This window comes from Papio anubis, chromosome 4 (assembly GCF_008728515.1).
Source record: "Papio anubis isolate 15944 chromosome 4, Panubis1.0, whole genome shotgun sequence".
In the NCBI taxonomy this organism is placed as follows: domain Eukaryota; kingdom Metazoa; phylum Chordata; class Mammalia; order Primates; family Cercopithecidae; genus Papio; species Papio anubis.
Window position 1 is genome coordinate 178,993,460 of NC_044979.1, and position 27,503 is coordinate 179,020,962.

Genomic DNA, 27,503 nt, shown 5'->3' on the forward strand with positions numbered 1-27,503 from the left:
TGGTCAATCAGGAGCCATGACGGAGAGGTACAAAGAGAGTAATGTTGACTCCGTGCCTGCTAAAACAAGATCTATTCTTCAGCTCATACATCAAAAAGAAATTTCAACTTTCAGGTCCTATTTTTTTAAGAACTACATTTCATAAGGCTACAGCTGCCATAAACAGTGATTCCTCTGATGGATCTGGATGAAGCCAACTGAAAACCACCTAAAAAAGATTCACCATTCTAGATGCCATTACGAATATTAATGATTCAGCCGGGCACAGTGGCTCATGCCTGTAATCCCAGCACTTTGGCAGGCTAAGGCAGGCGGATCACCTAAGGTCAGGAGTTCAAGACCAGCCTGGCCAACATGGAGAAACCCCATCTCCACTAAAAATAGAAAATTAGCCGGGCATGGTGGCACATGCCTGTAATCCCAGCCACTCAGGAGGCTGAGGCAGGAGAATCACTTGAACCAAGGAGGCAGAGGTTGCCGTGAGCCAAGATCGCACCACTGCACTCCAGCCTGGGCAACAAGAGTGAAAATTCCATCTCAAAAAAACAGAAAAACAAAAAAGAATATTCATGATTCATGGGAGGAAGTCAATATAACAACATTAACAGGAGTTTGCAAGAAGTTGATTTCAATCCTCATGGATGACTTTGAAGGGTTCATGACTTCAGTGTGAGTAAGTAACTACGGACGTGGTGACAGAAACGACGGATGAGTTGCTTCTTATGGAAGAACAAAGAAAGTGGTTTCTTGAGTTGGAATCTACTCTTGGTGAAGATGCTAAGACATCATTGAAATGAGAACAAAGGATTCAAAATATTACATAAACCTAGTTGACAAGTTTGAGAGGGCTGACTCCAATTTTGAAAGACGTTCTGCTGTGGAAAAAATGCTATCAAATAGCATCACACGCTACATAGAAATCTTACATGAAAGGAAGAGTTAATCGATGTGGCAAACTTCATTGTTGCCTCATTTTAAGAAATTTCCACAGCCACCCCAACCTTCAGTAACTACCACCTTGATCAGTTAGCAGTCACCAATATCACGGCAAGACCCTCTACCAGCAAAAACTTGTAACTCGCTGAAGGCTCAGATGATCATTAGCATTTTCAGCAATAAAGAATTTTCTAATTAAAGTTTGTACATTGTTTATTAGACATAATGCTATTGCACATATAACAGACTACAGTATAAACATAATTTGTATATACACTGGGAAAGCAAAACAATTCATATAACTCGTTTGTTATTGCAGTATTTCCTTTATTGCAGTGGTCTGGAACCAAACATGCAATATCTCTAAGGTATGCTTGCACTTACTTGTTACAATTCCAGCCAGAGCAAAAACAAACTGATTTTCATCCGAATCAAGCTCCTTGATATCACCATCCAGTGACTTCACAAAACTCTCCATTGTTTGACCAGTGATGCTGAAAAACTTCAAAGCTTTATCCTGAAAGTTTGGAAATCAAAGTGTCATATCCTTTTACAGACACAGTGTGAAAACATTTTAAAAGTTCAGGATACAGAAGATTCTAGTTTTAATTACAGAATATTATAAAATCTATTCCCTCATTAAAAGTTCCCATTAAAAGAACAGAGAGGCCAGGCGCGGTGGCTCAAGCCTGTAATCCCAGCACTTTGGGAGGCTGAGACGGGTGGATCACGAGGTCAGGAGATCGAGACCATCCTGGCTAACACAATGAAACCCCGTCTCTACTAAAAATACAAAAAATTAGCCAGGCATGGTGGCGGGAGGCTGAGGCAGGAGAATGGCGTGAACCCGGGAGGCGGAGCTTGCAGTGAGCTGAGATCCGGCCACTGCACTCCAGCCTGGGCGACAGAGAGAGACTCCGTCTCAAATAAATAAATAAATAAATAAATAATAAAAATAAAAGAACAGAGAAAGCAGCTTGAGGCATGCAGGAGCAACAAAAACTACCCTGAAGATTGGTGGGCTCTTCATATGCAGATACATGAAACAGGACAAACGTACATGATGATGAAAGAAAATGGGAAGAATTCACTCAAAATGTAATTAAAAATATACTAGAAAAACATGCTGTCTATTTGTTCTGAGCATTAAACCAGAGGTCTTCAAACCTTTAGCATAATTTTTTTCAAAAACAAAATCTTAATGGAAACATGTAAAAGAGATAAAGACTAGCTCTTCTGGTAGTTTAAATCTTCATCACTTGGCAAAAAGCATTTCCAGGTTTGAACCTTTGTGATACTTCCTTTGGGGTGCTAGAGTTCTGAAGAAGAATTTTAAAACCAATGCACATTTTAACCCAGTTAAAAAAATGGAAATATTTGCATTTACAAATGATACAAGAAAACTTCATGGATGATCAAATAATCTAAAACTGGGTTGTGGTGATGGTTAATGCAACTCTAGAAATTTGCTAAAAACCACTAAATTGTGTATTTATAGTCTTACAGTATGTAAATTAAACCTAATAAAGCTCAACAAACTTTTAAAAACACATTTAGTCTTTCCACCTAAAGTCAAACACAACTGTTATTTCTATTAGTAGTAAGTAATTTCCCACTGGTTTCCTGCCACACATCCCCCCTTCACCTTCATTTCCAGTCATGATCACGCCATGCTCCCAGAGTCAAACACCAATCTTTTTTGGCTCCTCTTGTCCCCTCCAGGTACACACTCTGCCCGGCCATCACATCTGCCTCAACTGCCATGGCTCTCATACATGTTCCTTCTTTCCCATCTCCCCTGCAGAGGGCCGAGCTTACTCCAGCCAGACCAGCCAGAATGACCACCTCATCGGTCATCCTGTCTAGACCCGATGTGCCACAACCCCACCTCCTAATCCATCCTCACTCACTGTCAGATGAATCTTCCTAAAATTCTGCTCTTATCCTATCACTCTTTTACTGAAAAACCCTTAGGGAAAATCCAGTCTTACCACCTACAGGATGAATCATCAACCCGGTATTCAAAGTCCCAAAGTCACATCCCAACCTACGTCTAAGCTTTATCTCCCCACTACTCTCTACTACAAGCAATAACCCTCCACTGTCACCAACTGGATGTACCTCCCACGTCCTAAAATTCCAAACCACCACTTTCTGCCATTTCCACCTATTCATCAAGGCCCATTTCAAATATATCCCTCCGTGAAAGTTCCCCTGATGCCCACCTCGGGCCAAGATACAAGGCGCATGCTCACACACACACAGGCTCCCCCACAGACATACCACCACACGCCCCCTCGGGACACTCCCACCCACCCACACATGCCACACACACACACTCCCACACATACATATGCTCCCACATACACAAACACACATACGCCTCTACACTTACCCATTACATCGCCTCCTATTAATACACGCCTAATATTACCTCCCATTAATATTATTACCACATCGGATTAATACCACACGCTTACACACGCCTCCTCATTATACACACACGCTGGCCCCCATTACCACAGGTGTTCCCATTATGTTCTAATACCAGACACATGTCTTTACATTGGTGACACACCACACTTTCACACACATACACGCCTCCATTACCACACACGCCTCTTCACATCGCTCCTAATAAACACACCTTACGGCTATTATCTTTACATATACAGCTTCACGCACACACCCTCATACATGGTCACACACACACGGGCTTCCAGTCTCTCACACACACGCTACCACACACACGGTCTCTCACACACACACACACACACACACGCTCACACACACAGTCTCACACACACGGTCTCTCACACACACACACACAGAGAGTTGAACCTTGAAAACAAGGGTTTGAACTGCACAGGTCCACTTACACAAGAATTTTCTTCAGTAAAAGTTACACTGAGTGTGTCTGCTACTCCAGCCTCCCCTTCCACCTCCTCCACCTCTACCACCCTTAGACAGCAAGGCCAACCCAACAACTCTTCCTCCTCCTCTTCAATCTACTCAATTTGAAGATGATGAGGGTGAAGATCTTTATGATGATCTAACATACAAAAAATGTGTTAATCAACTATTTATGTTATCAGTAAGGCTTCCAGCCAACCGTAGAGTCAAAAGTTCTATGTGGTTTTCGACTGCACAGGAGGTCAGTGCCCCTAACCTCCACGTTGCTCAAGGTTCAACTGCATCTATATGTACGTGTGTGTGTGTACAAACACACACATCTACATACATGTATATATGTTAGAGAACATACATTCAATAAATTAAATACTATATTAACCATGAGATAATATATATAAAAGCACTTTTGATCTTGTTAAACACATATAAAGTATTAATACTGAAGTGGTAATATGTCCACATATACCACAAGGTCTCCTGGAGAGAAGGGAGCTTATTTCATTCACTTTGCATCAGGTTACAATGAACCACATACGATAGGTATTCAATAACTAGCTGATGAACGAACAAAAGAAAATGGAAAGATAGGGACTTAGTCTTTAAATGCCTTAATAAGCTATATGCTCTAAGTTATACAAGCATTAATCAACAATATCTAGAGAGCCCACTGACCATACTTACTCCTCCCAAAATGGCCTTGACGACTTCCTCGCTGCTGGAGACGCCCCACAAGAGGGTACAAGCTGCTGCTCCCATTTCTGTACAATACTCTGCCTGCTGCAGAAGTTGCTGCTTCGCTTCATTCAGCTGCTGTCGAAGAGCCAGTTTCTCCTGAAAGCAAAACAAAATCGAAAAATAAATAATAGCATTCAACCGTGACATATCTTTATTACATTTCCTCTTTCACAAAGGTATTTATTAAAGAAATGCATGTATAATTATAGAAAATAGTTGCAAATGAAAGCCAGTCCTAAGAGAGCCATAATCTATATCTACAGAAGAAATTTCAAAGGCAAAAACATGTGAGAAATATCTGAGGAAAGAACATACTACTATATTATGGTTGATAAACCCACAGAGCTGAATTCATCTGCTTTAAGTAACTACATGAAATATCTCAAGCCCCAAGTGACTATACTCAGAACCAGCACCAACCGAGGCTTCTGAACAAAAACAACCTCACAAAGCAGTTTACCCAGAGAGCAACATTTCTAAGACAGGAGACTGCCTCCTCCAAATGGCTCACTCCACTGAAAAAACACCATCTGCCAGAGGCAGACGCCAAATAAAAGGCACTTGGACATCAGGATTTGTAAAAAAAGTACTTTAGAAAAACTCATTCTATATAAACATATCCTTAAGTCCTCATGAGAATATTGCCACAAGTGCCAGTAAATATAAAATACAATCTGTGAAGCTAAACAGGGAAAGAAAACCTAAAACCTAAGACCAGATAGGAAAGATGGGAGGAGGGGCAAAAAGAATTGTGAAGGCTGGGAGTCCTATTCATGCCCTGGTGCAGCAAGCCAGTGCCAGTCTAACAAGAAGATGGAGGCTAGGAAGAGTTTCCTACTCTCCCACCAGCAGTGTCTGAGGTGACCTGTAGCTGGGTAAGTCTCCGCCATGGATCTCTTCACAGGGGAAACACAAGGAATGGCCATCCTGATGGCCCTCCTGAACAACACAAGCACACTTGGAGGATTCACCTTGAGTGCACTACTGGAGTGATGTGGGGCTTTCTGTCCTCTCCAACCACCAGCACCAGGTACCTAAAATTCCCTCAAAAAGTGATAGCATTTCCTGATTTAATAAGACAAAAACTGAAAAATACAAAACCCTAGTCAAATTCATGTATACCAAATGTAATGAGTTACATAAACCACAAAGTTAAATTATATTAAATGTTGTAGATTTTCTTTTACAGAGATGAATACAAGACAAAATAGAGGGGGCTTTTCACCCCCTGGAGGAAAAAGAGAGCTTTGGGGCCACAAATCAATACTGTTGACCTCATAACTTGGATTAGGGTGGCCCGCTCATAGTTACCTGGAGACAATGCATTTGGCACACAGAGATTCATACACATTCATATATATATACACACATGTATTTAAGAAAAAAACAACCACTGAACCTCTGGCACATGCTAATACTGCATCATGTGACCTGTCAACTCTGAGTTTTTAATGTCTTCATTATAACAACAATCTGGACTCCTAGATTCATCCTTCCAGTGTATGTAGCTGAACACAAATCATGGTGACACATCAAGAAAACTATGTCACAGCACTTCCTTTTGGAATTCTAGCTTTTCTCACAACTTAAGCAGTCTGCATCTCAATTAGTCAGGGTATGGTGGTTCTTCTGCACGACCACAAAAAGACTACTGAGAATAACCAGGCAGGACTTTCCTCACTACAGTCACATTTGGTAGGTGAAGGAGGATATTCCCCAATGCAGGGTTCCACTCATAGTACAATAATATATATAAAAAAACAAAAAACAAAAAAAACCTCAAAATCATAGCATTCCCAGTAACATCAAAAATAAGAATAATTTTTTAAAGTACAAGACCTGTACAATGAAAACTACACAGCATTACTGAGAGAAAGTAAAGAAGAGCTAAATAGATATACCATGTTCAAAAATTGGTAGGATGTCAATTCTTCCCAAACCGATCAACACAATCCCTATCAAAATCTCAGCCGACTTCTGTACAAAGTGATAATCTGATTCTAAAATTTCTATGGAAATGCAAAAGACTCAGAATATCTAAAAAATTGTCTGAAAAAGAAGAACAATGTTAGAAGACTAACAGTGCCTGATTTAGAGGAAAAACCAAACTAATTATAAAACTACCAAAACAGAACCAGTGTGGCATTGGTATAAAGATGGACGTATAGATCAGTGAAACACTGAAAAAATTGATTTTAACAAAGGTGCCCAGCCATCAAAAAGGATGAGTTTGTGTCCTTTGTAGGGACATGGATGCAGCTGGAATCCATCATTCTTAGCAAACTATCACAAGAACAGAAAACCAAACATGTTCTCTCACTCAGGTGGGAACTAGACAATGAGATCCCACTTGGACTGGGAACATCACACACAGGAGGCCTATCCTTGCAGGGAGGGAGAGGATTGCACTGGGAATTATACCTGATGTAAATGACAGTTGATGGGTTGCAGCACACCAGCAAAGGCACAAGTATGCATATATAACAAACCTGCCGTGCACATGCCACCTACAGCTTACAGTATAATATGTCAGTAGAGATTAAAAAAAAAAAAAAAAAAACAAAGGTGCAATGCGTTCTCCATTGGAAAAGGATAGTCTTTTCCAGCAGCTGATCTAAAACAGCTGGATATTCATGTAACAAAAGTTAATTCAAAGGCCAGATCCACCTGGGGCGGATGTAGGTAGAAGCTCACACCTGTAATCCCTATAGCGATTCTGGGAGGGTGGAGGTAGGTGTGTTGAAAAGCGAGGTCAGGAGGCTCAGGGAATTAAGCTGAACAGAGCATGGTAGAACCCCATCTCTACTAAAAATACAAAATTAGCTGGGCATGGTGGCCTGTAATCCCAGCTACTCAGGAAGACTGAGGCAGAAGGGAATTGCTTGAACCTGGGAGGGAGGCTGCAGTGAGTGAGATCACTGCACTCAATACCAGGTAGAGTGAAATCCTGTCTCAAAAAAAAAAAAAAGAAAGAAAGAAAGAAAAGAAAAATGAAAACATATGACCACAGAAAAACTTGTACACAAATGTTTGTAGTGGCATTATTCATAACAGTCAAAAACTGGAACAGGCCAGGCAAGGTGGCTCACACCTGTAATCCCAGCACTTTGGAAGGCCAAGGCGAGCAGATCACTTGGGGCCAGGAGTTCGAGACCAGCCTGGCCAACATGGTGAAATCCTATATCTATAAAATAAAAAAGAAAAAGAAAAGAAAAAAAGAAAACTGCAAACAATCTAAACGCCCATCAACTGGTGAATGGATGAAGAAAATGTGATACATCTATCCAATGGAATCTTGTTCTGCAATAAAAAAGAATAAATGATGTATGCTGTAACACGAATAAACTTTCAGAACAGTATGCCAGACGCAAAAGACTACATACTATATAATTCTGTTCCTACAAAATATTCAGAAAAGGCAAATCTAAAGAGACAGAAAGTGGATCAGTGTTTGCCTGGGGCTGTGCAAGAGAGCAGGGACTAACTGCAACAGATATGTGATGGAAATGTTCTAAAAGTTTATTGGACAAAATCCAACAATCACTCATGATTAAAAAAAAAAAAAAAAAAAAAAATTCTCAGTCAGGACCAGTGGTTCATGACTGTAATCCCAGAACTTTAAGGAACCAAGGTGGGAGGTTCACTTGACAAGAGAGAGGAAGTAGAGACCAGCCTTGGCAACACAGCAAGACCCTATCCCTACAAAAACTCAAAAAAAAAAAAAAAAATTAGCTGGCCATGGTGGCATATGCCTATAGACTCAGGAGGTTCAGGCAATTGGATCCTATGAGCTCAGGAGTTCAAGGCTGCAGTGAGCAATGATCACACTACTGCACTCCAGCCTGGGCTGCAGAGTGAGGCCCTGTCTCTGGGGAAAAAGAAAAAAAAAAGAAAAAAGGAACTCAGCAAACTAGGAATAGAGGGGAACTTTCTCAATTTTTTTGGTTTGTTTGTTTGTTTTTTTCAGACAGAATCTCGCTCTGTGGCCCAGGCTGGAGTGCAGAGGCTGGATCTCAGCTCACTGCAAGCTCCGTCTCCCGGGTTTACGCCATTCTCCTGCCTCAGCCTCCCGAGTAGCTGGGACTACAGACGCCTGCGACCTCGCCCGGCTAGTTTTTTGTATTTTTTTGTAGAGATGGGGTTTCACCATGTTAGCCAGGATGGTCTCGATCTCCTGACCTCGTGATCCGCCCGTCTCGGCCTCCCAAAGTGCTGGGATTACAGGCTTGAGCCACCGCGCCCGGCCGACTTTCTCAATTTTATAAATGCATCTGCAAAAACCTACAGCTAAAATCATAATTAATGCTGAAAGACTGAATACTTTCCCCTGAGATCAGGAATAAGGCAAAGACATCTACTCTCACCACTCTTATTCAGCACAGTGCTATAGTGCTGGAAGTTCTGGCCATGCAAGAAGGCAAGAGGAAGAAATAAAAGGTATACAAAGCAGAATGACGAACTAGAACAGCCCCTATTTGTAGATGACATGACTGTCCATGTAGAAAATCTCAAGAAATCTATAAAAGAACTCCTAGAAGTCATTAAATGAGTTCAAAAAGACCACAGGGGCTGGGCGCGGTGGCTCACGCCTGTAATCCCAGCACTCTGAGAGGCCAAGGCGGGCGGATCACTGGAGGTCAGGAGTTCAAGACCAGCCTGGCCAACATGGTGAAATCGTGTCTGTACTAAAAACGCAAAAATTACCCGGGCATGGAGGCGTGCACCTGTAATTCCAGCTACTCAAGAGGCTGAGGCAGGAGAATTGCCTGAACCTGAGAGGTGGAGGTTGTAGTGAGCCGAGATCACACCACTGCACTGCAGCCTGGGGGACAAGATAAACAAACAAAAAGCAATCACATTTCTATGTACTAACTAAAAAATGGAAACCAAAATTAAAAACACAATACCATTTACAGTTACTCCAAATAAAATTAAATACTTAGGTAAAAATCTAATACAAATGTTTATGCTGAAAATAGGTAAAAATCTAACACAAATCTAGATGCTGAAAATAATTATAAACTGCTGATGAAAGAAATTAAAGACAACTTAAAGAAAAGGAGAGACATGCTATGTTTATGAATTGGAAGATTCAACATAGTAAAGATATCAATTCTCTACAAACTGATCTACAAATACACCACAATTTCTATTAAAATTCCAGCAAGACTTTTGTAGACACAAACAAGATTACTCTAAAATGTATGTGGAAAAGCAAAGGAGCTAGAATAGTTAAGGCAACTCTGAAACAGAGGAATGAAATGGGAAGAATCATTTTATCCAGTGTTAAGGCTTACTATGTCGCTACAGTAATCAAAACAATGTATCATTGGTGGAGGAACAGATCAAAGCACCTGAGTAGAGAACCCACAACAGACCCAGGTCAGTAGGTATGACTGAATTTTGACAAAGGTGCCAAAGCAATTCAACGAAGGAGACTCTTTTTGAGCAATAGTGCTGAAGCAATTGGACAATGATAAGCCAAAGAAGAAAATATTAACCTGAACTTAACCCTCATACTTTCTACAAAAATTAACTCAAAATAAATCATAGACTTAAATGCAAAATGTAAAACTATAAAACTATTAAGAAAAAAGAACAGGAGAAAATTGTGGGGACCTAGAGCTATGTGAAAAATTCTTAGATATAACAACAAGAAAATAGTCTATAAAAAGGAGAAATCAGTAAATTGGACTTCATCAAAATTTAAAACATTTGCTTTTTGAAAGAAGCTGTGAAGATGAAAAGAGCAGCTACAGACTGGGAGAAAAGACTTGCAAAACATGTATTCAGCAAAGGACTTGTGTCTAGAATATATCAAGAGCTCAAACGCAAAAGCGAAAAGGGAAAAAATCCAATTAGAACATGGATAAAAGACATGAAAAAAACATTTCATAAAAAAGAATACACAGACAGAAAATAAATGCATGAAATGATGTTCAACATAATTAGCTATTAGGGAAATGCAAATTAAAACCAAAACACACCTATCAAAATGACTAAGATTCAAAATAGAGATAACACCAAATGCTGGTTAGGACATGAAGAAAGTGAATCACTTATATATTTTTGGTGAGAATATAAAATGGTACAGCCACTCGGGAAAACAATTTGGCAATTTCTTTCAAAACTAAATGCTCACTTACCATACAACCCAGTAACTGTACTCTCAGGCATTTATCACACAAAAATAAAGACACACATTCATGCAAAAACCTATACATGGATGTTACTAGTGTCTTTATCAGTAGTAGAAAAAAAAACAACGTAGAAACTATTCAAACTTCTTTCAGTGGAGGAATTGCAACATATTGCAAACAAATCACAACATATACATACCATGGAATATGAGGCAATAAAAAGAAACTAACAATACATGCAACTTGGATGTATCTGAGTGAAAGTCAGTCTCTGCCAGACACCCGTGGCTCATGCCTGTAATCTCAGCACTTTGGGAGGACAAGGCCAAAGGATCAATTGAGCCCAAGGGTTCAAGACAAGCCTCAGCAACATAGCGAACCTATCTCCACAAAAAAATTAAAAATTAGCTGGGCATGGTGGCATGTGCCTGTGGACCTAGCTACTTGGGAGGCTGACACGGGAGGATTGCTTGGGCCCAAGAGGTTGTGGATGCAGCGAGCCATGATCCTGCCACTGCATGTCACTGCCTGAGTAACACAGTGAGACCCTGTCTCAAGGAAAAGTCAGTCTCAAAAGGTTATTCCACGTTATGACATTCTTGAGATAACAAAATTAGAGAGACGGAAAATGTATTAGTGATTGCCAGGGGCTACGCAGAGGGAATGGGGTGGATGTGGCCATAAAGGGGTAGCACCAAGGAGCCTTATGGTGATGGAACAGTTCTGTGAGTGTGGTGGTAGCTACATGAATCTACAAATGTCATAAAATTGCACAGAATTATGTACATATGTACACACACAAATGAGTACATACAGGAATGATGAAATACAAAGAAGTGCAGGTGAAAACTAGTGAAACTTGAAAGCTCTGTTATTGTACCAATTCCAATTTCCTAGTTTTTATCTTCTATTACAGTTATGCAAGATGTCACCACTAGGGGAAACTGGGTGAAGGGTATAGGTAACTTCCCTGGACTTTTTGCAACTTCTAGTGAATCTGTAAGTATATACAAAAATTTATTTTGTTTCCAGTGGGATTGGACCAAAAATTTTTAACCAAAAAAAAGTCATATAAATTTACTAAAAACTATCAAACTATACAATTACAATATATACAATTACAATGGAAAAAATGTTGTTGTACAAAATATACCTCAATAATCCTGCTTAAACCCTGATATATTTTCCTGTTTAATGGAATACCCATACATAACAAGTTTATCAAGCACAAAACTCCCAAGATTTCTTCAATATCTTTCTGTAGTTCATTTCTTATTTTAGCTTAACCACAATTTTTCTTTTAAAAGTTTCTTGGCTCACTGTAAGCTCTGCCTTCCGGGTTCACGCCATTCTCCTGCCTCAGCCTCCCGAGTAGCTGGGACTAGAGGCGCCCACCACCACGCCTGGCTAATTTTTTTTTTGGTGGGTGTGGGTGTGTGTGTGGGTGTGTGTGTGTGTGTATATATATATTTATATATATATATATATTTTTTTTTTGTAGAGACGGGGTTTCACTGTGTTAGCCAAGATGGTCTCGATCTCCTGACCTTCTGATTCACCTACCTCGGCCTCCCAAAGTGCTGGGATTACAGGCATGAGCCACCACGCCTGGCCAATATTCTGCAACTGTTGTGCCTTCACCAGGAAGCTGGGATCTTTTCCCTCGAGAGTCCAAACATTGCTACTGCCAGGACTCTTTCCTGGCCTAGCCTCCTCACATCATAAGCAGGTATCAAGACCCAGTGCACCTCCTCCACTGACCCTACAAAATCTCTGTGGAGGAAACATCTCCACCATGGCCAGGAACAAAGTCTTCCTTGTTTGAGTAGCCTTTCTCTAGGGGTTCGGAAGCTGCTTGCTCATACATCACACTTTTATGATTTTGGTTCCATACTTTGTTTCTGACCTTTTCTCACATATTGAACTCAATAATTTATGCCTTTTCCTAGTGATTTTTCACTCATACAGAAGTACTTACTAGCAGCCAGGCACAGTGGCTCACACCTGTAATCCCAGCACTTTGGGAGGCCAGGGTGGACAGATACCTGAGGTCAGGAGTTCAAGACCAGCCTGGCCAACATGGCGAAACCTCATCTCCACTAAAAAGATACAAAAATTAGCCAGGAGTGGTGGCATGCGCCTGTAATCCCAGCTATCCAGGTGGTGGAGGTTGCAGTGAGCTGAGATTGAGCCACTGCACTCCAGCCTGGACGACAGAGCAAGACTCTGTCTCAAAAAAAAAAAAAAAAGTACTTTCTAGCAATAATTTAACTTAGGATCTAGTCCCTGGATTCTTTCCTGGGTCCTCAATTCTATAATAAGTTTCCAGAGCCAGGTGCAGTGGCCCATGCCTGTAATCCCAGCACTTTGGGAGGCCCAAAGCAGGAGGATCACTTGAGCCCAGGAGTCCAAGACCAACCTGGGCAACATAGTGAGACCCCATCTCTATAAAAAATTTTTTAAATTGTTTTAAAAATTATTCTTCAATAGAATTGTTCTTGTAAAAAATAAAAATTTATTAATTAATTAAATTTATTTAGCTGGGTGTCATGGCACATCTCTGCAGTCCCAGCCACTCTGGAGGTCAAGGAGGAGGATCGCTTAAGCCCAGGAGGTCGAGGCTACCACAACTATTATTGCACCACTATACTCCAGCCTGGCAATAGAGCAAGATCCTGACTCAAAAAAAATAAAAACAATAAAATAAGTTTCTAGAGTCCTTCCTTATGATCTGTACAGGCCTGGACAGAGACTACAGCAAAGGCTACAGATAAGGCAGCTGCTAGAAGAGAAATGGCCTTGTTACAGCAACCTTGCAGGAGCCTCCCTCTGTATTCACCTTGCAGGAGCTTCCCTCTGTGTTCACTTTGCAGGGGCTTCCCTCTGTGTCCACCTTGCAAGGGCTTCCCTCTATATTCACCTTGCAGGGGCTTCTCCCTGTGTTCACCTTGCAGGGGCTTCCCTCTGTGTTCACCTTGCAGGAGCTTCCCTCTGTGTTCACCTTGCAGGGGCTTCCCTCTGTGTTCAGGGCTCCCTCTATGTTCCAGGGCTACTCTGTATTCTCACCTTGCAGGGGCTTCCCTCTGTGGTGTTCACTTCCTTGGGGCCTCTGTATTCACCTTGCAGGGCCTCTGTGTTCACCTTGCAGGAAGCCTACTCTGTATTTGTTGCTTGGGGGCTTCCCTCTGTGTTCACTGACAGGCTTCTCTGTATTCACCTTGCAGAGCCACCCTCTGTAGTACCTTGCAGGGCCCCTCTGTATTTACCTTGGGGAGGCCTCCGTGTGCCAGGGCCACCCTCTATATTCTCTTGCGGGGGCCTCCATGTCCTGCCTCTATATTCCACCTTCCATTAACCCACCTTGCAGGCTTCCTCCGTGTCCTGCCCCAGGGGCTTCCCTCTGCAAGGGGCTTCCTCCATGTGTCCTGTGCAGGGGCTTCCTCTGTATTCACCTTGCAGAGCACCCCTCTGCTGCCTGCAGGCCTCCTGTGTTACTTGCAGGGGCTTCCTCCGTGTGTGCCCCTCCTGCCCCTCTGTCAACACCTTGGGGGCTTCGTATTCACTGCTTGGGGCTTCCTCTATATTCACCTTGCAGGGGCTTCCCTCTGTATTCACCTTGCAGGTGCTTCCCTCTGTAGGCACCTTGCAGGGGCTTCTCTGTATTCACCTTGCAGGAGCTTCCCTCTGTATTAAATTGGACTACTGAACAAGACTTTTAACTATACATAGGGAATAGCTGGGTGAAATATTCCCACATTTTAAGGTCAAAGTTCCAGGGCAACAAAACTCTAGTGATTTCAAGCTACTTTACCATGGCTGTTTCCTCCTTCTCAGTATGCATTTACTCGAATGGCTTCTTTTTTTTTTTTTTTTTTTTTTTTTTGAGAGATGGAGTCTCACTTTGTCATCCAGGCTGGAGTGCAGTGGCACGATTTCGGCTCACTGCAACCTCCACCTCCCGGGTTCAGGCAATTCTCCTGCCTCAGCCTCCCAAGTAGCTGGGATTACAGGCACCTGCTACTATGCCCGGCTAATTTTTGTATTTTTAGTAGAGACCAGGTTTGATCATGTTGGCCAGGCTGGTCTCGAACTCCTGACCGCAAGCGAACTGCCCACCCTGGCCTCACAAAATGCTAGGATTACAGGCTTCAAATTTTATAAAGAGTGTCGGAATAGTTCTAGTTGTATGGAAAAGGAAGTTATGCCACACAAAAAGTTAAGCAATTTTTAAGAAATATTAGTTTATCTAATATTTATATAAAATATAACTGGCTAAAATATAATAATCCCCAAATTAATTACATGTACTTCTGATTTAATACACCTATCTCCAACTATAAGATATTATGTACATTTTTTCCCTCAAGATTCTTATTGCTATGGTTTGGATGTGGTTTGTCCCCATCCAAACCATGTTGAAATTTGATCCCCAGTGTGGCACTCTTGAGAGGTGGGGCCTAGTGGGAGGTGTATGGGTCATGGGAGTGGATTCCTCATGAATCGATTAATGTGCTCTCTGGAGGGTGAGTGAGTTCTTGCCCTCACAGGAATGGATTAGTTTCCCTGAGAGCAGGCTGGTAAAGAGTCTGGCTTCCTCAGTTTCTCTCTCTTGCTTTCTCTCATCATGTGATCTCGTCACACAGCCCGCTCCCCTTCTGTCATGATTTGAAGCAGCCTGAGGCCCTCACCAGAAAAAGATGCCCAATCTTGAACCTTCCAGCCACCAAAATCTCGACATAAACAAACCTCTTTTCTGTATAAGTTACTCAGTCTCAGATCTTTTGTTATAGCAACACAAAATACTAAGATAATTATGAGCCTTTATGTTGTAGGGCAGATTTTTAAACATAAAAGTTAAAACATACCAAGTGAATAACCTACGTGTTAAATGTTTACAAACTCCATCTGTTCAACTACATTCCAACACACTCAGAACACATGCATTTACAAATACAATTTATTGAGGATTAAGAGTAAAAAATTCAGACCCACTGCTTATCATAAGTGAAAGGCTGTAAACCAATCCCACTTTCTGGCATGGTGAGAGCCTGTCCCTAAGCATGGTACCTTCTTGTCTCTTATGCTGTCGGCCTGCACGGTTTCCAGGCGGGCTTTAAAGTGCTCACAATCCATTTTCAGCTGCTCTAGTTCTTGCTCTTTCCTTTCCAGGTCTAGGAGAAAGAGACATAAAATTTCTTAAGATATTTCAAGTCACTAATCTCTTCCTAAGCACCTATTTTGCCCAGTCTTGACTTATTAAAACATGCACTGATTACTTAGGTAAGAACATCTGCATTTCTTGACTCCTAACCTGTTCTTGAATAATCAATATTCTAAAAGTCTTGTTCTCTAAGTTCATCTCAGTTTTTAGCCCATAGCACAAAGGACTTTGGTTTTCTGTTCTGTGTTTTTAAGGCTTCGCTTTACTGCCAGACAGTACTCAAGGCTTCAAGAAAATGTGTTATTTAAAGGATTGAAGGCAGAGCTGAGAAGCCCGACTGTCTCATGGCACAGACTTGTCGCTACTCCATGAAAAGCAGAAGGCAGCTCAGGGAGTGCACGGCGCCAGCACAGGCTGATTCACAAAGCTAGTGTCACCCACTGGCAGACTGACTCAATGGGAACAACTGCAGTAGTCGGCACTGGAGGAGGGAAATAACAGTGATAAAAAAGAGAAAATGCTACAGTGAAAGAGTGGGAACTACATAGTACTTCCTCTCCACCACACTCATTTAGTTGATGAGTCAACAACCACCAACAAAAATCCCAAAAAAATCCATGTCAATAAACCAAGCAAAAGCATTATCAACTTTAAATTTAAAATATTATGTTGCAGAAATACTGACATTCAAAAAAATTAAACACATAATACAAAGTTTTAAGTGTTTGATCTCAAGAGCTAGGAAATTATCAGTTTTTATGCCAACATATACCAAGATTTGAGGGTGCTAAGAGCTAATGGTCTAACTTCTCTGATTAAAGTAGCGATGCCTTAGGACAGTGATTCTCAAACTTTAGTGTACATCAGAATCCCTGGAGGACCTGATAATACAGTGTCGGCTGGGTCCCATCCACAGAGTTTCCAATTTGGAACCCCTGAGGTGAGCCTGATAATTTACATTTCTAACAAGTTCCCAGGTAAGACTCATGCTGCCTGTCTGGGACCCACACTTTGAGAACTACTTCTGGGCAATAACCTGGTCTCTCATCACCAACTAAATAAAATGAACATGCAACACATGACCAGCAACAGCAAACAAGGGAATCCATCCACAGGAATGTGAAAGAGCAAAAAAAATGAAGAGTAATGGAAGGCAGCTACCTATTGTTTGTCACATGAAGGAATTTCACTTCTTTACACATTCCCTCTCCTAATCCTTGAACCGAGAAAAACACAAGGCAACTCTGCTTATCTGTCTCATTCTTATACTCTCACTTGGGATGAGTGAGAAAGCCTCAAAGAGCCAGGCGCCTGGAAAACGGAACATTACTCCACCCTAGAGGAGAAAAAGCTCACAGACACTTCCTCAATTATGTGCAAACAAACGAGAAGGGGTAGGGCTTTCGAATCTAGGGATCCGAGAGGACAAGAGGAAGCCCGAATAAGAAACTTGTGGGGACTGCTTAGAACACATGTGTATCCCCAAAGCCCTAAAGGAAACTTTAATAAAGGAAGGAAGAAATAAAGCTAGTCTCTAAATTTTCTAGAGACCCTGTCCCAGAAGAAAGATTAGAACCTAAAAGTAAATATTCAGACCAGCTAAACAGTATACAATTGGCTGGCAAAGCTTCTTATAAAATGTGTTTCTCAGGGGCCAGGCTCGGTGGCTTACGCCTGTGTAATTCCAGCACTTCGGAAAGCCGAGGTGGGAGGATCGCTTGAGGCCAGGAGTTCGAGACCAGCCAGGGTAAGAACCCCATCTCTCAAAAAAAAAAAAGTGTTTCTCAGAAATAGAGCAAAGTGCCATTGGACTATATCCTCTGCCTCAAATCACAGTTTCATTTTCTGCTCTTTTAAGAAATATTATGCCACAATGACTTTTACTGGAATTCTTGATTTTATCCTAATCCTGGCCAAAAAAATCAACTAGCAAGCACTATGCTTTAAAAACTACATACTTGTATTATTTGTAACAATGTCAAATGGAAATACATTATTTATACACATACATACTACAATCATCATATATGAAATACCACCTACAGTCATAGACAAAAAAGAACAAACTGAAAAACTAAAACGAAATTTCTGTGATTTAAAATTTTTCTTTGCATTTAACTGTTAAATTTGGCTTCTACTATTAAACTATATACTACTCAAACATGGTAAAGGAGATAGGAAATCTCTACAAGCCTTATTATGTATAAAAACCTGTGGGAATTAACTGTGACCACCCAAAAGGGCTCTCTTGCATTATGGTAATTTCATAATCACTTGTTCTAGACAGCTGTACGCAACCCTAATGTAAGTTAACACACCAAAAGGACAGGGTTAAAACATCCGACTCTAGGACTCTACGGTAGGCAATCTCAGAATTCCGGTCAGTCAGGGAGGCCACACCCATCCACGCCAGGCTCCTGGGGAGGTGGCAAGTGCCCTTCTTCTGTATGAGGCCGCCGCCTTGTGGCCAGATGGGAGCATTGCTGCTGCCTTAGAACACAACTCTGACCTTGCATTTTCAACTTGGCCCACTGTGTGCCTGCTACCTAAAAGCACCCTGAAGGCAGGGATTTGCATACGTTTTCTTCTATGCCTACCCTCCAAATGTCTATATGGAACATAGTAGGCAATACAAAAATATTTGTCACATAAATTTATTTCACTTCTTTATACATTCCTTCTGCTAATCTTTGAACCAATAAAAACACACAGCTACTTTGGTTATCTGTATGTCTCATTCTTACACAATAAGAATATATTACTTTTGTAATTTTTTTAAACCCAGAGAGAGAAATAATATGAACAGTGAATATTACAAACAACCTAAATCATAGACCATTAAAACATCTATGTATCTTCTGAAACAACATTTATTTTTTTTTTTTTTATGTTTTTTTTGAGACGGAGTTGCTCTGTTGCCCAGGCTGGAGTGCAGTGGGGAGATGGCACGATCTCAGCTCACTGCAACCAACATCTCCCAGGTTCAAGCGATCCTCCCAACTCAGCCTCCCGAGTAGCTAGGGCTACAGGCGCCCGCCACCACGCCCGGCTAATTTTTGTATTTTTAGTAGAGATGGGGTTTCACCATGTTGGCCAGGCTAGTCTTGAACTCCTGACCTCAAGTGATCTGCCCATCTTGGCCTCCCAAAGTGCTGAGATTACAGGCGTGAGCTGCTGCAAGCAGCCGATAATCATTTCTTAATACAGGTCTAATAACATGAGAATGGCTGTATCTCTTAATACTCAACTTATTCACAGGGAGGGTACAGAAAGCTAGAAATGAAAAGAAGAGTTTCTAAAACACTAATCAAAGAAAACTGCACAAACGGCATCAATTTATCTTACCATTTCTTTATCACCTGGTATGTGAGGTTGGGAGTTCAAGAGCAGCCTAGACAACATGGTGAAACCCCATCTCTACTAGAAATACAAAAATTAGCCCAGCATGGTGGTACATGCCTATAGTCCCAGCTACTCGGGAGGCTGAGTTGTGAGGACTGCTTGAACCTGGGAGGCGGATGTTGCAGTGAGCCAAGATCATGCCATTGCACTTCAGCCTGGGCGACAGAGCAAGACTTCATCTCATAAAAAAAAAAAAAAAAAAACTAAGATCAATCTTGAACTCAAATTAATTCTGTTGATTTCCCAAACCAGAGTCAGGGAACTTTGCTTTCCATTCACTGACACACATACACGACATGAATAGTAGGGCGGTCAGGGGTGATATTCAAGCACTACACGCCTCTTCCCCCTCCATCTTGACCACCTTTCCACCTCCTCTGTCCATAAGCTCCCCAAGTGTTTTTTTCTCTACTTTCCTGTGTTCTAGACAATCTCCACCCCGATCTGTGCCCCAAGAGGCGGATGTGAAGTCCCATAGCAACAGGGCTCCCTCGTCCTATGGCTTCCTGTTGGATGCAGTAGCAGCCCTGCAGGAAACTGGAGGACAGGAGGAGATGACTAAGGGTGGGACATGTCTCCCCACTCCATCCTCCCTGCTGGGCTTCATCCTTCTGGGTGAGGCCACAGGTGCTGTCAAGCATCTTATCCAGAGCAACACCTCTCACCAAGTCTGGTACCTCTCTCCCTTCTCCTGCTCCTTCAACCTAGGGGAGGCGATGGCGCTCCACTCGTCAGTTCCTGGATGCTTCTTTCTCCAGGCACTGGTTCCCTGAACCCTGATCACACTTTAATCTCTTCACTTTACTGTTTACTCCTTTTGTTCCCTGCCAGGATATGGATGTGACAAACTCTTGATGTTCTTTCATTTGGGCCACAATAAACTCTGAGTCAAAGTAATAATCCTTTTTTGGTGCTCACTCTTTGGTTCCACTCTTCATGGACATTTCTCAAGTTCTTATTTCTACAGACTACAAATAATTCTTCCCAGAACTGAAATGGGGGTACCCCATATCAAACTCTGTAAATTAATCTCAAAATATCCTACAAACACTTTTTTTTTTTTTTGAGACGGAGTCTCGCGCTGTCGCCCAGGCTGGAGTGCAGTGGCGCGATCTCGGCTCACTGCAAGCTCCGCCTCCCGGGTTCACGCCATTCTCCTGCCTCAGCCTCCTGAGTAGCTGGGACTACAGGCGCCCACCACCGCGCCCGGCTAATTTTTTGTATTTTTAGTAGAGACGGGGTTTCACTGTGGTCTCGATCTCCTGACCCTGTGATCCGCCCGCCTCGGCCTCCCAAAGTGCTGGGATTACAGGCGTGAGCCACCGCGCCCGGCCTTACAAACACTTTAGAAATAACATAGTGCAGTGGTTTTCAAATCCTACTGCTAAGAATCTAACAGTACCCGGGGAACAATTACAGTCTCATAAACATTTAATTAATACCCTATTTTACAATGTTATTTAAACTTTTTACTTGGAAGTAATTTCAAATTCACAAAAACTAATACAGAAAAAAAAATGCCCATATAACTCTTTACCCAGACTTACCTACCATTAACATTTTGTTTGCCTCATTTGCTCATCATTTATCTATTTAATTTAAAAAAATTTTTTTTAGAGATGGAGCTTCCCTCTGTTGCCCAGGCTAGAGTACAGTGGCACGATCTCGACTCACTGTCACTTCTGCCTCCCAGGCTCAAGCGACTCTCCTGCCTCAGCCTCCTGAGTAGAGTAGCTGAGATTACAGGTGTGCTGACCGCACCTGGCCTTTTGTTTAGGTTTTTGGATGATAGTGAGTTTGGGTGGGTTTTTTAGGTTTTTGTTCTTTATCCGAAAAACAAATGTTAAGATACTGAAAAATGACGCCGGTGCATAGCATGGTGCAAACCTGAATAGTCACCAGCTACTCAGGCGAGAGTGGATCCGAGTGAAAGGGAGAGTGGAGAGGGAAGGGAGAGGGAGGGGGAAGGGAGAACACAGCAGTGGAGACAGACGCAGGCTGATGATTCAGGATGCATCCATGAAGTAACACTCACAAGACTTACCAGTGGACAAGTTTCATGGGGAGTGGTGAGGAAGAGAGACAGGTAACAAGGAAGACTTCTGGGTCTCTAGTCTGGGTGGGGTGCTCTGAGGAGACTGAGACAGGCCAGTGTAAGACAGGGGCAGAGGATGGATAGCATGAGGCAGACATGACAACAGGAAGTAAACATTAGCCTGCACCGAGAAAGCAAAAGTCTGTCCTGACTTCTGTCAGGCTGGAATAATACACACAGATAAAGTCAGGTGCCAAGTTAACAGAAAATATCTCTCAAAGACAATGCAACCGTAAAGTGTCATAATGACCTCTTCTTTGAATGACTGCCTACTTCTTATTCACCGAGAAGCCTGATTCTGTAAAATACCAGACTCGCAGAAATTTTGTTGTTTGAAATTACACAAGAAAGAAGATCCCACTCTTGCCTGCGGGATCTAAGTCACTGTGACACAGAAAAGAACCCTATTTCCAGCTACTGCAGAGCTTCAAGTAAGGGATTTCTAGAACAATGTTCCACGTCTATTTGAACTTTGTAGTTTTCAAGGAAACAGGACCTGGGTCCACTTCACAGTCAGACTTGATCATGGTCCCTTTAGACACAGTTCTATTTTGCTTCATTTATGCTTCACCTAATACTACTCTCTCTCTAAGTCCTATAACAACTCTATCTTCTTCTTCGTTGAGATGCCCCACAGTTTCTTGGTGTTCTGGTATGGTTTTCCTCATTGCAGAGTCATAAACCTCACTCTGTCAGACTGTGGGTCTGTTCCTGGTGACCTTAGACTGATTAGGCTAGGGCAAACATTTAGAATTTGAAATAATCATGAAATAAGCAGGAAGAAATGCCAAGTAGGAGTCAGGCACAAGGCCTTGAGCTTGGAGAGTTCTGGGCTAGAGACTAAATCCAGCAGCCACTGGCATCAGGATGGTAACTGAAGCTATGAGTGCACATGAGACTGCCTAGAGAGAAGCCATGGGGTGAGGCAAGAAGGGGGGCCTAGGCCTGAGCCTCAAGCCCTATTTGAAGGCTGCTAAACAGAAGGATAAATTTCAGCAAAGCGGAATAAGCAGGAATTGCCGGAGAGATTATGGGGGAAAAGGTGACTCTATAGCCTGGGGGAGGCCAGGACTATGAGATAAGATCTCCCAAAGTCCCACCGTGATCAAGTGACCACAGATTTGTTTGTGGCCCTCACTCAGTTTGATTTTGGCAGGGGGACTGATCACTAAAGACATTCATGTTAACTAACTCATGAGACCCTGATGTATTTTTTAGAATGCCAGTTTATTAATTTACAGTGAGACTATAACATGCACCGCTACTGGTGTGTGCCTATTTATCTTCCTTTCCTGAAGACAAATGCACAAGGAATGACTAATCTCAGAAAGTTGCTGGATGAGCATGAAATCAAAACTAGGGAAAGTAAGAAGTCAATGACCTGACATTTTGGCAACCAATGACATGGCATACATCTGGCAGGGTCCCAGTGGGAAAGAGAAATCAACTCAGATGTTGAGACTTTTCTGAAAGGACCACTTACAGAGGGGAGAGCAGAGATAACGGAACCATCAAGAGACACTGAGGTACCCAGGGACCAGCAACAGCCCTACAGCCAAAGCAGCAGGAGAAGAAAACAGCATTCCTGGAGTCCAGCAAGAGCTAGGACTACGGAGGAGGCCTCTAGACAGGAGTACTTGTTCTGGAGGGATGCAGCTACTGCCACAGAACAGTAGCAAAGCAGGGAGGGAGCGGGAAGAAACACTCCAACCTCTCTCTCCACCCAGCAATACCTTCCATTGGTGAGCCCCACTGGCAGCCAGCAAGGGAACCAGGGAAACCCCGTCTGCAGGAATCTACCTCCCAGAGCACACCACAGGGCAGAGAAGAACGGATCCGAGGACTTTGGAGAGAATACAAACAGGACAAGGCACTGCGGTAACCACGAGAACTGTCCCTTCTAACTGGATATGGCTGACCCACTGACCAGACACATTTGCACATGCCAGAAACTCATATTCTTGGGGTGACCTATCTTCTTGTCTGGATGAGTGCTAGACCTACCTGGGCCCCCTGGATGCACCTTTTCTAGAGGGCACACAGTGAAGGCTAACAACCAAATGTCATGCAGTAAATTGGCCTTAACCGTCAAAGGCTGATTTAATCGTGACTTGGCCTCAATCAGGCAAGTGCTGAGACAATCTCAGAATATCTCCAGGAACTTCAATAGGCTCCTAAACTGGTATTCAACACAATGGCTCAGCTCAAATCTCAAAAGTCTGAACGGATACCAGAAAGCCTAAATTTCAATCAGTTCTAGAAACTGGCTCACCCATCTACCTAAAGATAAATGAACACAATTCCAGCTATCTGTACTGACAAGTAAACTCCATGCAAGGTTTCCAGATGGCAAGAACCTTGACTTATGACAGTAAGTACTTAATTTTCAGAATAGAGCTTTTCAGTTATCAAAAGTATAAAATTCTTCTGCCAATGAAGAAAGTGAGAGAGAAATAGAAGCTGATAATAGATGCTCAAGAAACTGGCAACCAACTTATACCAACTTACATATGTCCAAGTCAATATATTGAGGAAACCTCCCTTTCTTAGGTCATCAGACTCTCCCAAGTATCATCGCAAGGACTGCAAGAGTACCTTAAAATTGGTTTACAGGCCGGGCGCGGTGGCTCAAGCCTGTAATCCCAGCACTTTGGGAGGCCGAGGCGGGTGGATCACGAGGTCAGGAGATCGAGACCATCCAGGCTAACATGGTGAAACCCCGTCTCTACTAAAAATACAAAAAACTAGCCGGGCGTGGTGGCGGGCGCCTGTAGTCCCAGCTACTCGGAGGCTGAGGCAGGAGAATGGCGTGAACCTGGGAGGCGGAGCTTGCAGTGAGCCGAGATCGCGCCACTGCACTCCAGCCTGGGTGACACAGCGCGAGACTCCGTCTCAAAAAAAAAAAAAAAAAAAAATTGGTTTACAATTATTTACCTAAGGTAAATCTGCTAGAACAAATTACTGTTACCACCAATGACTGTTGAAAATGAAGACTCACTTTTTTCTACAATCTTTAATTTCTGGAAGCTCTCCAGCACCTCCCCATTTAGTATTCTGGGTAAGAAGTCCCGTATTTGCATCACTTCAGTTGTCAGCCGTTCCAGGTCCTTCTTTCTGACTTTAACAAATTCCTCTTTAGTACCTATGTGCTAAAACAAGAAGCAGATCTTTTATTTCTCTTCACATGACAAAAAAAAAACAGCCCAAGTCAACCTGCTTTTCTTTCACAACTCTTATGTTCATTGTTATTTCAAATCATGTCTCTACCTACTGTATGTTCTGCTATAGATCTATTTTATGTATATGTAAACATTTTGAAAGCTGAAGCTTCAGCCTTCAAAAAGGGAGCCTTTTCTATTATTAGAAATAATAAGGCCGGGCGCGGTGGCTCACGCCTGTAATCCCAGCACTTTGGGAGGCCGAGGCGGGCGGATCACAAGGTCAGGAGATCGAGACCACGGTGAAACCCCGTTTCTACTAAAAATACAAAAAATTAGCCGGGCGCGGTGGCGGGCGCCTGTAGTCCCAGCTACTCAGGAGGCTGAGGCAGGAGAATGGCGTGAACCCGGGAGGCGGAGCTTGCAGTGAGCCGAGATTGTGCCACTGCACTCCAGCGTGGGCAACAGAGCGAGACTCCGACTCAAAAAAAAAAAAAAAAAAAAAAGAAATAATAAAACAGGCCAGGCATGGTGGCTTACACTTGAAATCCCAGGAATTTGGGAGGCCAGGAGTTCAACACCAGTCTGAGCAACACAGACCCTGTCACTACAAAAATATGAAAACGTGCCCAGGAGGCCGGGCGCGATGGCTCACGCCTGTAATCCCAGTACTTTGGGAGGCCGAGGCGGGTGGATCACCTGAGGTCAGGAGTTCAAGACCAGCCTGGCCAATATGGTGAAACTCCATCTCTACTAAAAATACAAAAAATTAGCCGGGCGTGGTGGCATGCACCTGTAATCCCAGCTACTCAGGAGGCTGATGCGGGAAGAAGGTTTGAGTCCAGGAGTTGGAGGCTGCAGTGAGCTATGATCATGCCACTGCCCTCCAGTCTGGGCAACAGAGCAAGAACATGAAAAACTAAAGTCATACAAGAGCTCTATTCCTAAAAGTCAAAGAAAACGCCTGCAACTTTTTATCACTGCAGCACCAAACTAATCAGGAGAAAAAGGAAGTCATCTAGACTGGTTTCCCACTGGGTTTGCTAAGCCTTCTGCCCGTGATCTCATCTATTCACCCCAAGCCTCCAAGATCGTCCAGATGGAAATTAAGGCACGGGAGCTTGGTGACTCTCAATGCAGCACAAATAATAAGGAGTGGAAGCAGGATGTGAACACGGGTCTGGCCCCAGAGTCCAAGCACCTTCTCCATCGCATGCAATCAGTTAGTTATAAAATCGATGGAGGGGCCGGGCGCAGTGTAATCCCAGCACTTTGGGAGGCCGAGACGGGCGGATCACGAGGTCAGGAGATCGAGACCGTCCTGGCCTACACGGTGAAACCCCGTCTCTACTAAAAAATACAAAAAACTAGTCGGGCGTGGTAGCGGGCGCCTGTAGTTCCAGCTACTCGGGAGGCTGAGGCAGGAGAATGGCGTAAACCCGGGAGGCGGAGCTTGCAGTGAGCTGAGATCCGGCCACTGCACTCCAGCCTGGGCGACAGAGCGAGACTCCGTCTCAAAAACATAAAATAAAATAAAATAAAATAAATAAAAAATCGATGGAGGGCAGATTCTGAGACTGACGCTGTCTCGCTAAGTCCCGGAGCACGAGGCCAGGGCCTTCGGAGGGGAACTGGGCTTCCACAGGGCAGAGAGAGGTGACCATCCATCCCACGCTCCCATGCCCACTTTGGCGCCACTGAGTGCCCCCACCGCGCGCAGCCTCACAGACCCGGTCCCCGCGTGGGTTTGGAGGCGAAAGTCGCCTCCCACCCACGTCTTCGCCCCGCTCCGGCTCAGCTCACGCTGTCCGGGGAGGAAGTCTCCAGGCCTCCCCCAAGCACACGACAGCGGGCCGTCTCCGAGAGCACTGGGAGCGGCCCTGAGGGGAGCGAATGGCCACGGCTCAAACACGCTGGCGGTGGGCAGGGCTTCCTCACTGACCCTGCAGGCCTCCTCAGCACCGCCCGCTTCGCCCATAGCAGCCGCGGCCTCGGCTCCGTTCTCCTGCGCGGCGGCGTGCCCTCTGACCCCTGACGCCAGAAAGCGCGGGAACGTGTCCACGCCGGGGGTCGGGAACGGAGAGGCGCGAGGCTCAAACCTCGCAGAATTTGCGCAGTATTCTCGGCCGAGAGCGCGAGGAGTGGTCTTGGCGAGGTCCCACTTTGGCTCTTCTGGCTTAGCCGGGGTTTTAAACTTAGCCGGGGTTATCTGCAAAGCAGAAGGAAAGTCAGCCCCTGATGTGAGTGTCAAGTAAAATAAATCGGATGAGTCCTTTCCTGTTTGGCGAGGAATGCTACACTAAGGGGGACTGTTTCAAACTGGCAGTCTTTGCTGGAAACCTCGCCTCCGCGGTTCGCCTTCCCTCGCTCGGATGCAGGCGCTTTTATGTTAAGGGTTGAATTTTTGTGTCAACAGGCACCTCGGGAGGTCGCCCAGATAACTGAGCGGAGCAACTGAGATAACCCCCGCTACGTGTGGAGTGACCTAGTCCATTAGCTTGCCCCGGCACGCCCGCTGAGTCCGCAAAATACAGGATGTTCTTGGGTTTTAGATGAACCCAAAGCTAAGATTTCTTCCCTCTCTGGAGTTAGCAAGCAGCCCGCCCTGCCCAACTCCCCTGGAAGCGCGCGTGCTCTCCAGGCTTCGGGACGCCGGCGCGGGTGCCCCAGCACTGGCACTAGGGCTCCAGAGTAAGGGGCGCGCCGACCTGCCCGAGCCTCTGCAGGCGCTGGCGGAAGGTGAGCCCTCCACCCGCTCAACAGGCCCCAGTGCCGGCCTTTCCTTCCAGTCTCAACTCCACCCGGGGGCCCGGGGGCTCCACAGTTAAAAACTCCGTGCCACGGAGATCGCAGGTGAGCTGCTGGCTCAACGGGGTGTGCAAAATGGGATTAAAGATCCTAGACTGTGGCCAGGCGCGGTGGTTCAATCCCTTAATCCCAGCGCTCAGGGAGGCCGAGGCGGG

General features: G+C 43.8%; 1 protein-coding gene across 2 annotated transcripts in view; it reads right to left on the reverse strand.

The window, feature by feature from the left end:
* Positions 1-27,503, reverse strand: part of HSF2BP (heat shock transcription factor 2 binding protein) — a 116,364-nt gene that overhangs the window by 88,447 nt on the left and 414 nt on the right. The window contains exons 2-6 of one of the 2 annotated variants that reach the window (XM_003895419.5): positions 26,483-26,749; positions 24,381-24,531; positions 15,792-15,895; positions 4,531-4,680; positions 1,321-1,453 (exon numbers count right to left, since the gene is read on the reverse strand). In XM_003895419.5, coding sequence (XP_003895468.2) covers positions 1,321-1,453; positions 4,531-4,680; positions 15,792-15,895; positions 24,381-24,531; positions 26,483-26,518 — 574 coding nt within the window. In that variant the 5' untranslated portion in view covers positions 26,519-26,749. Of the gene's footprint in view, positions 1-1,320; positions 1,454-4,521; positions 4,681-15,791; positions 15,896-24,380; positions 24,532-26,482; positions 26,750-27,503 lie in introns of both variants that reach the window. The other variant, XM_009202180.4, reaches the window with a different exon arrangement.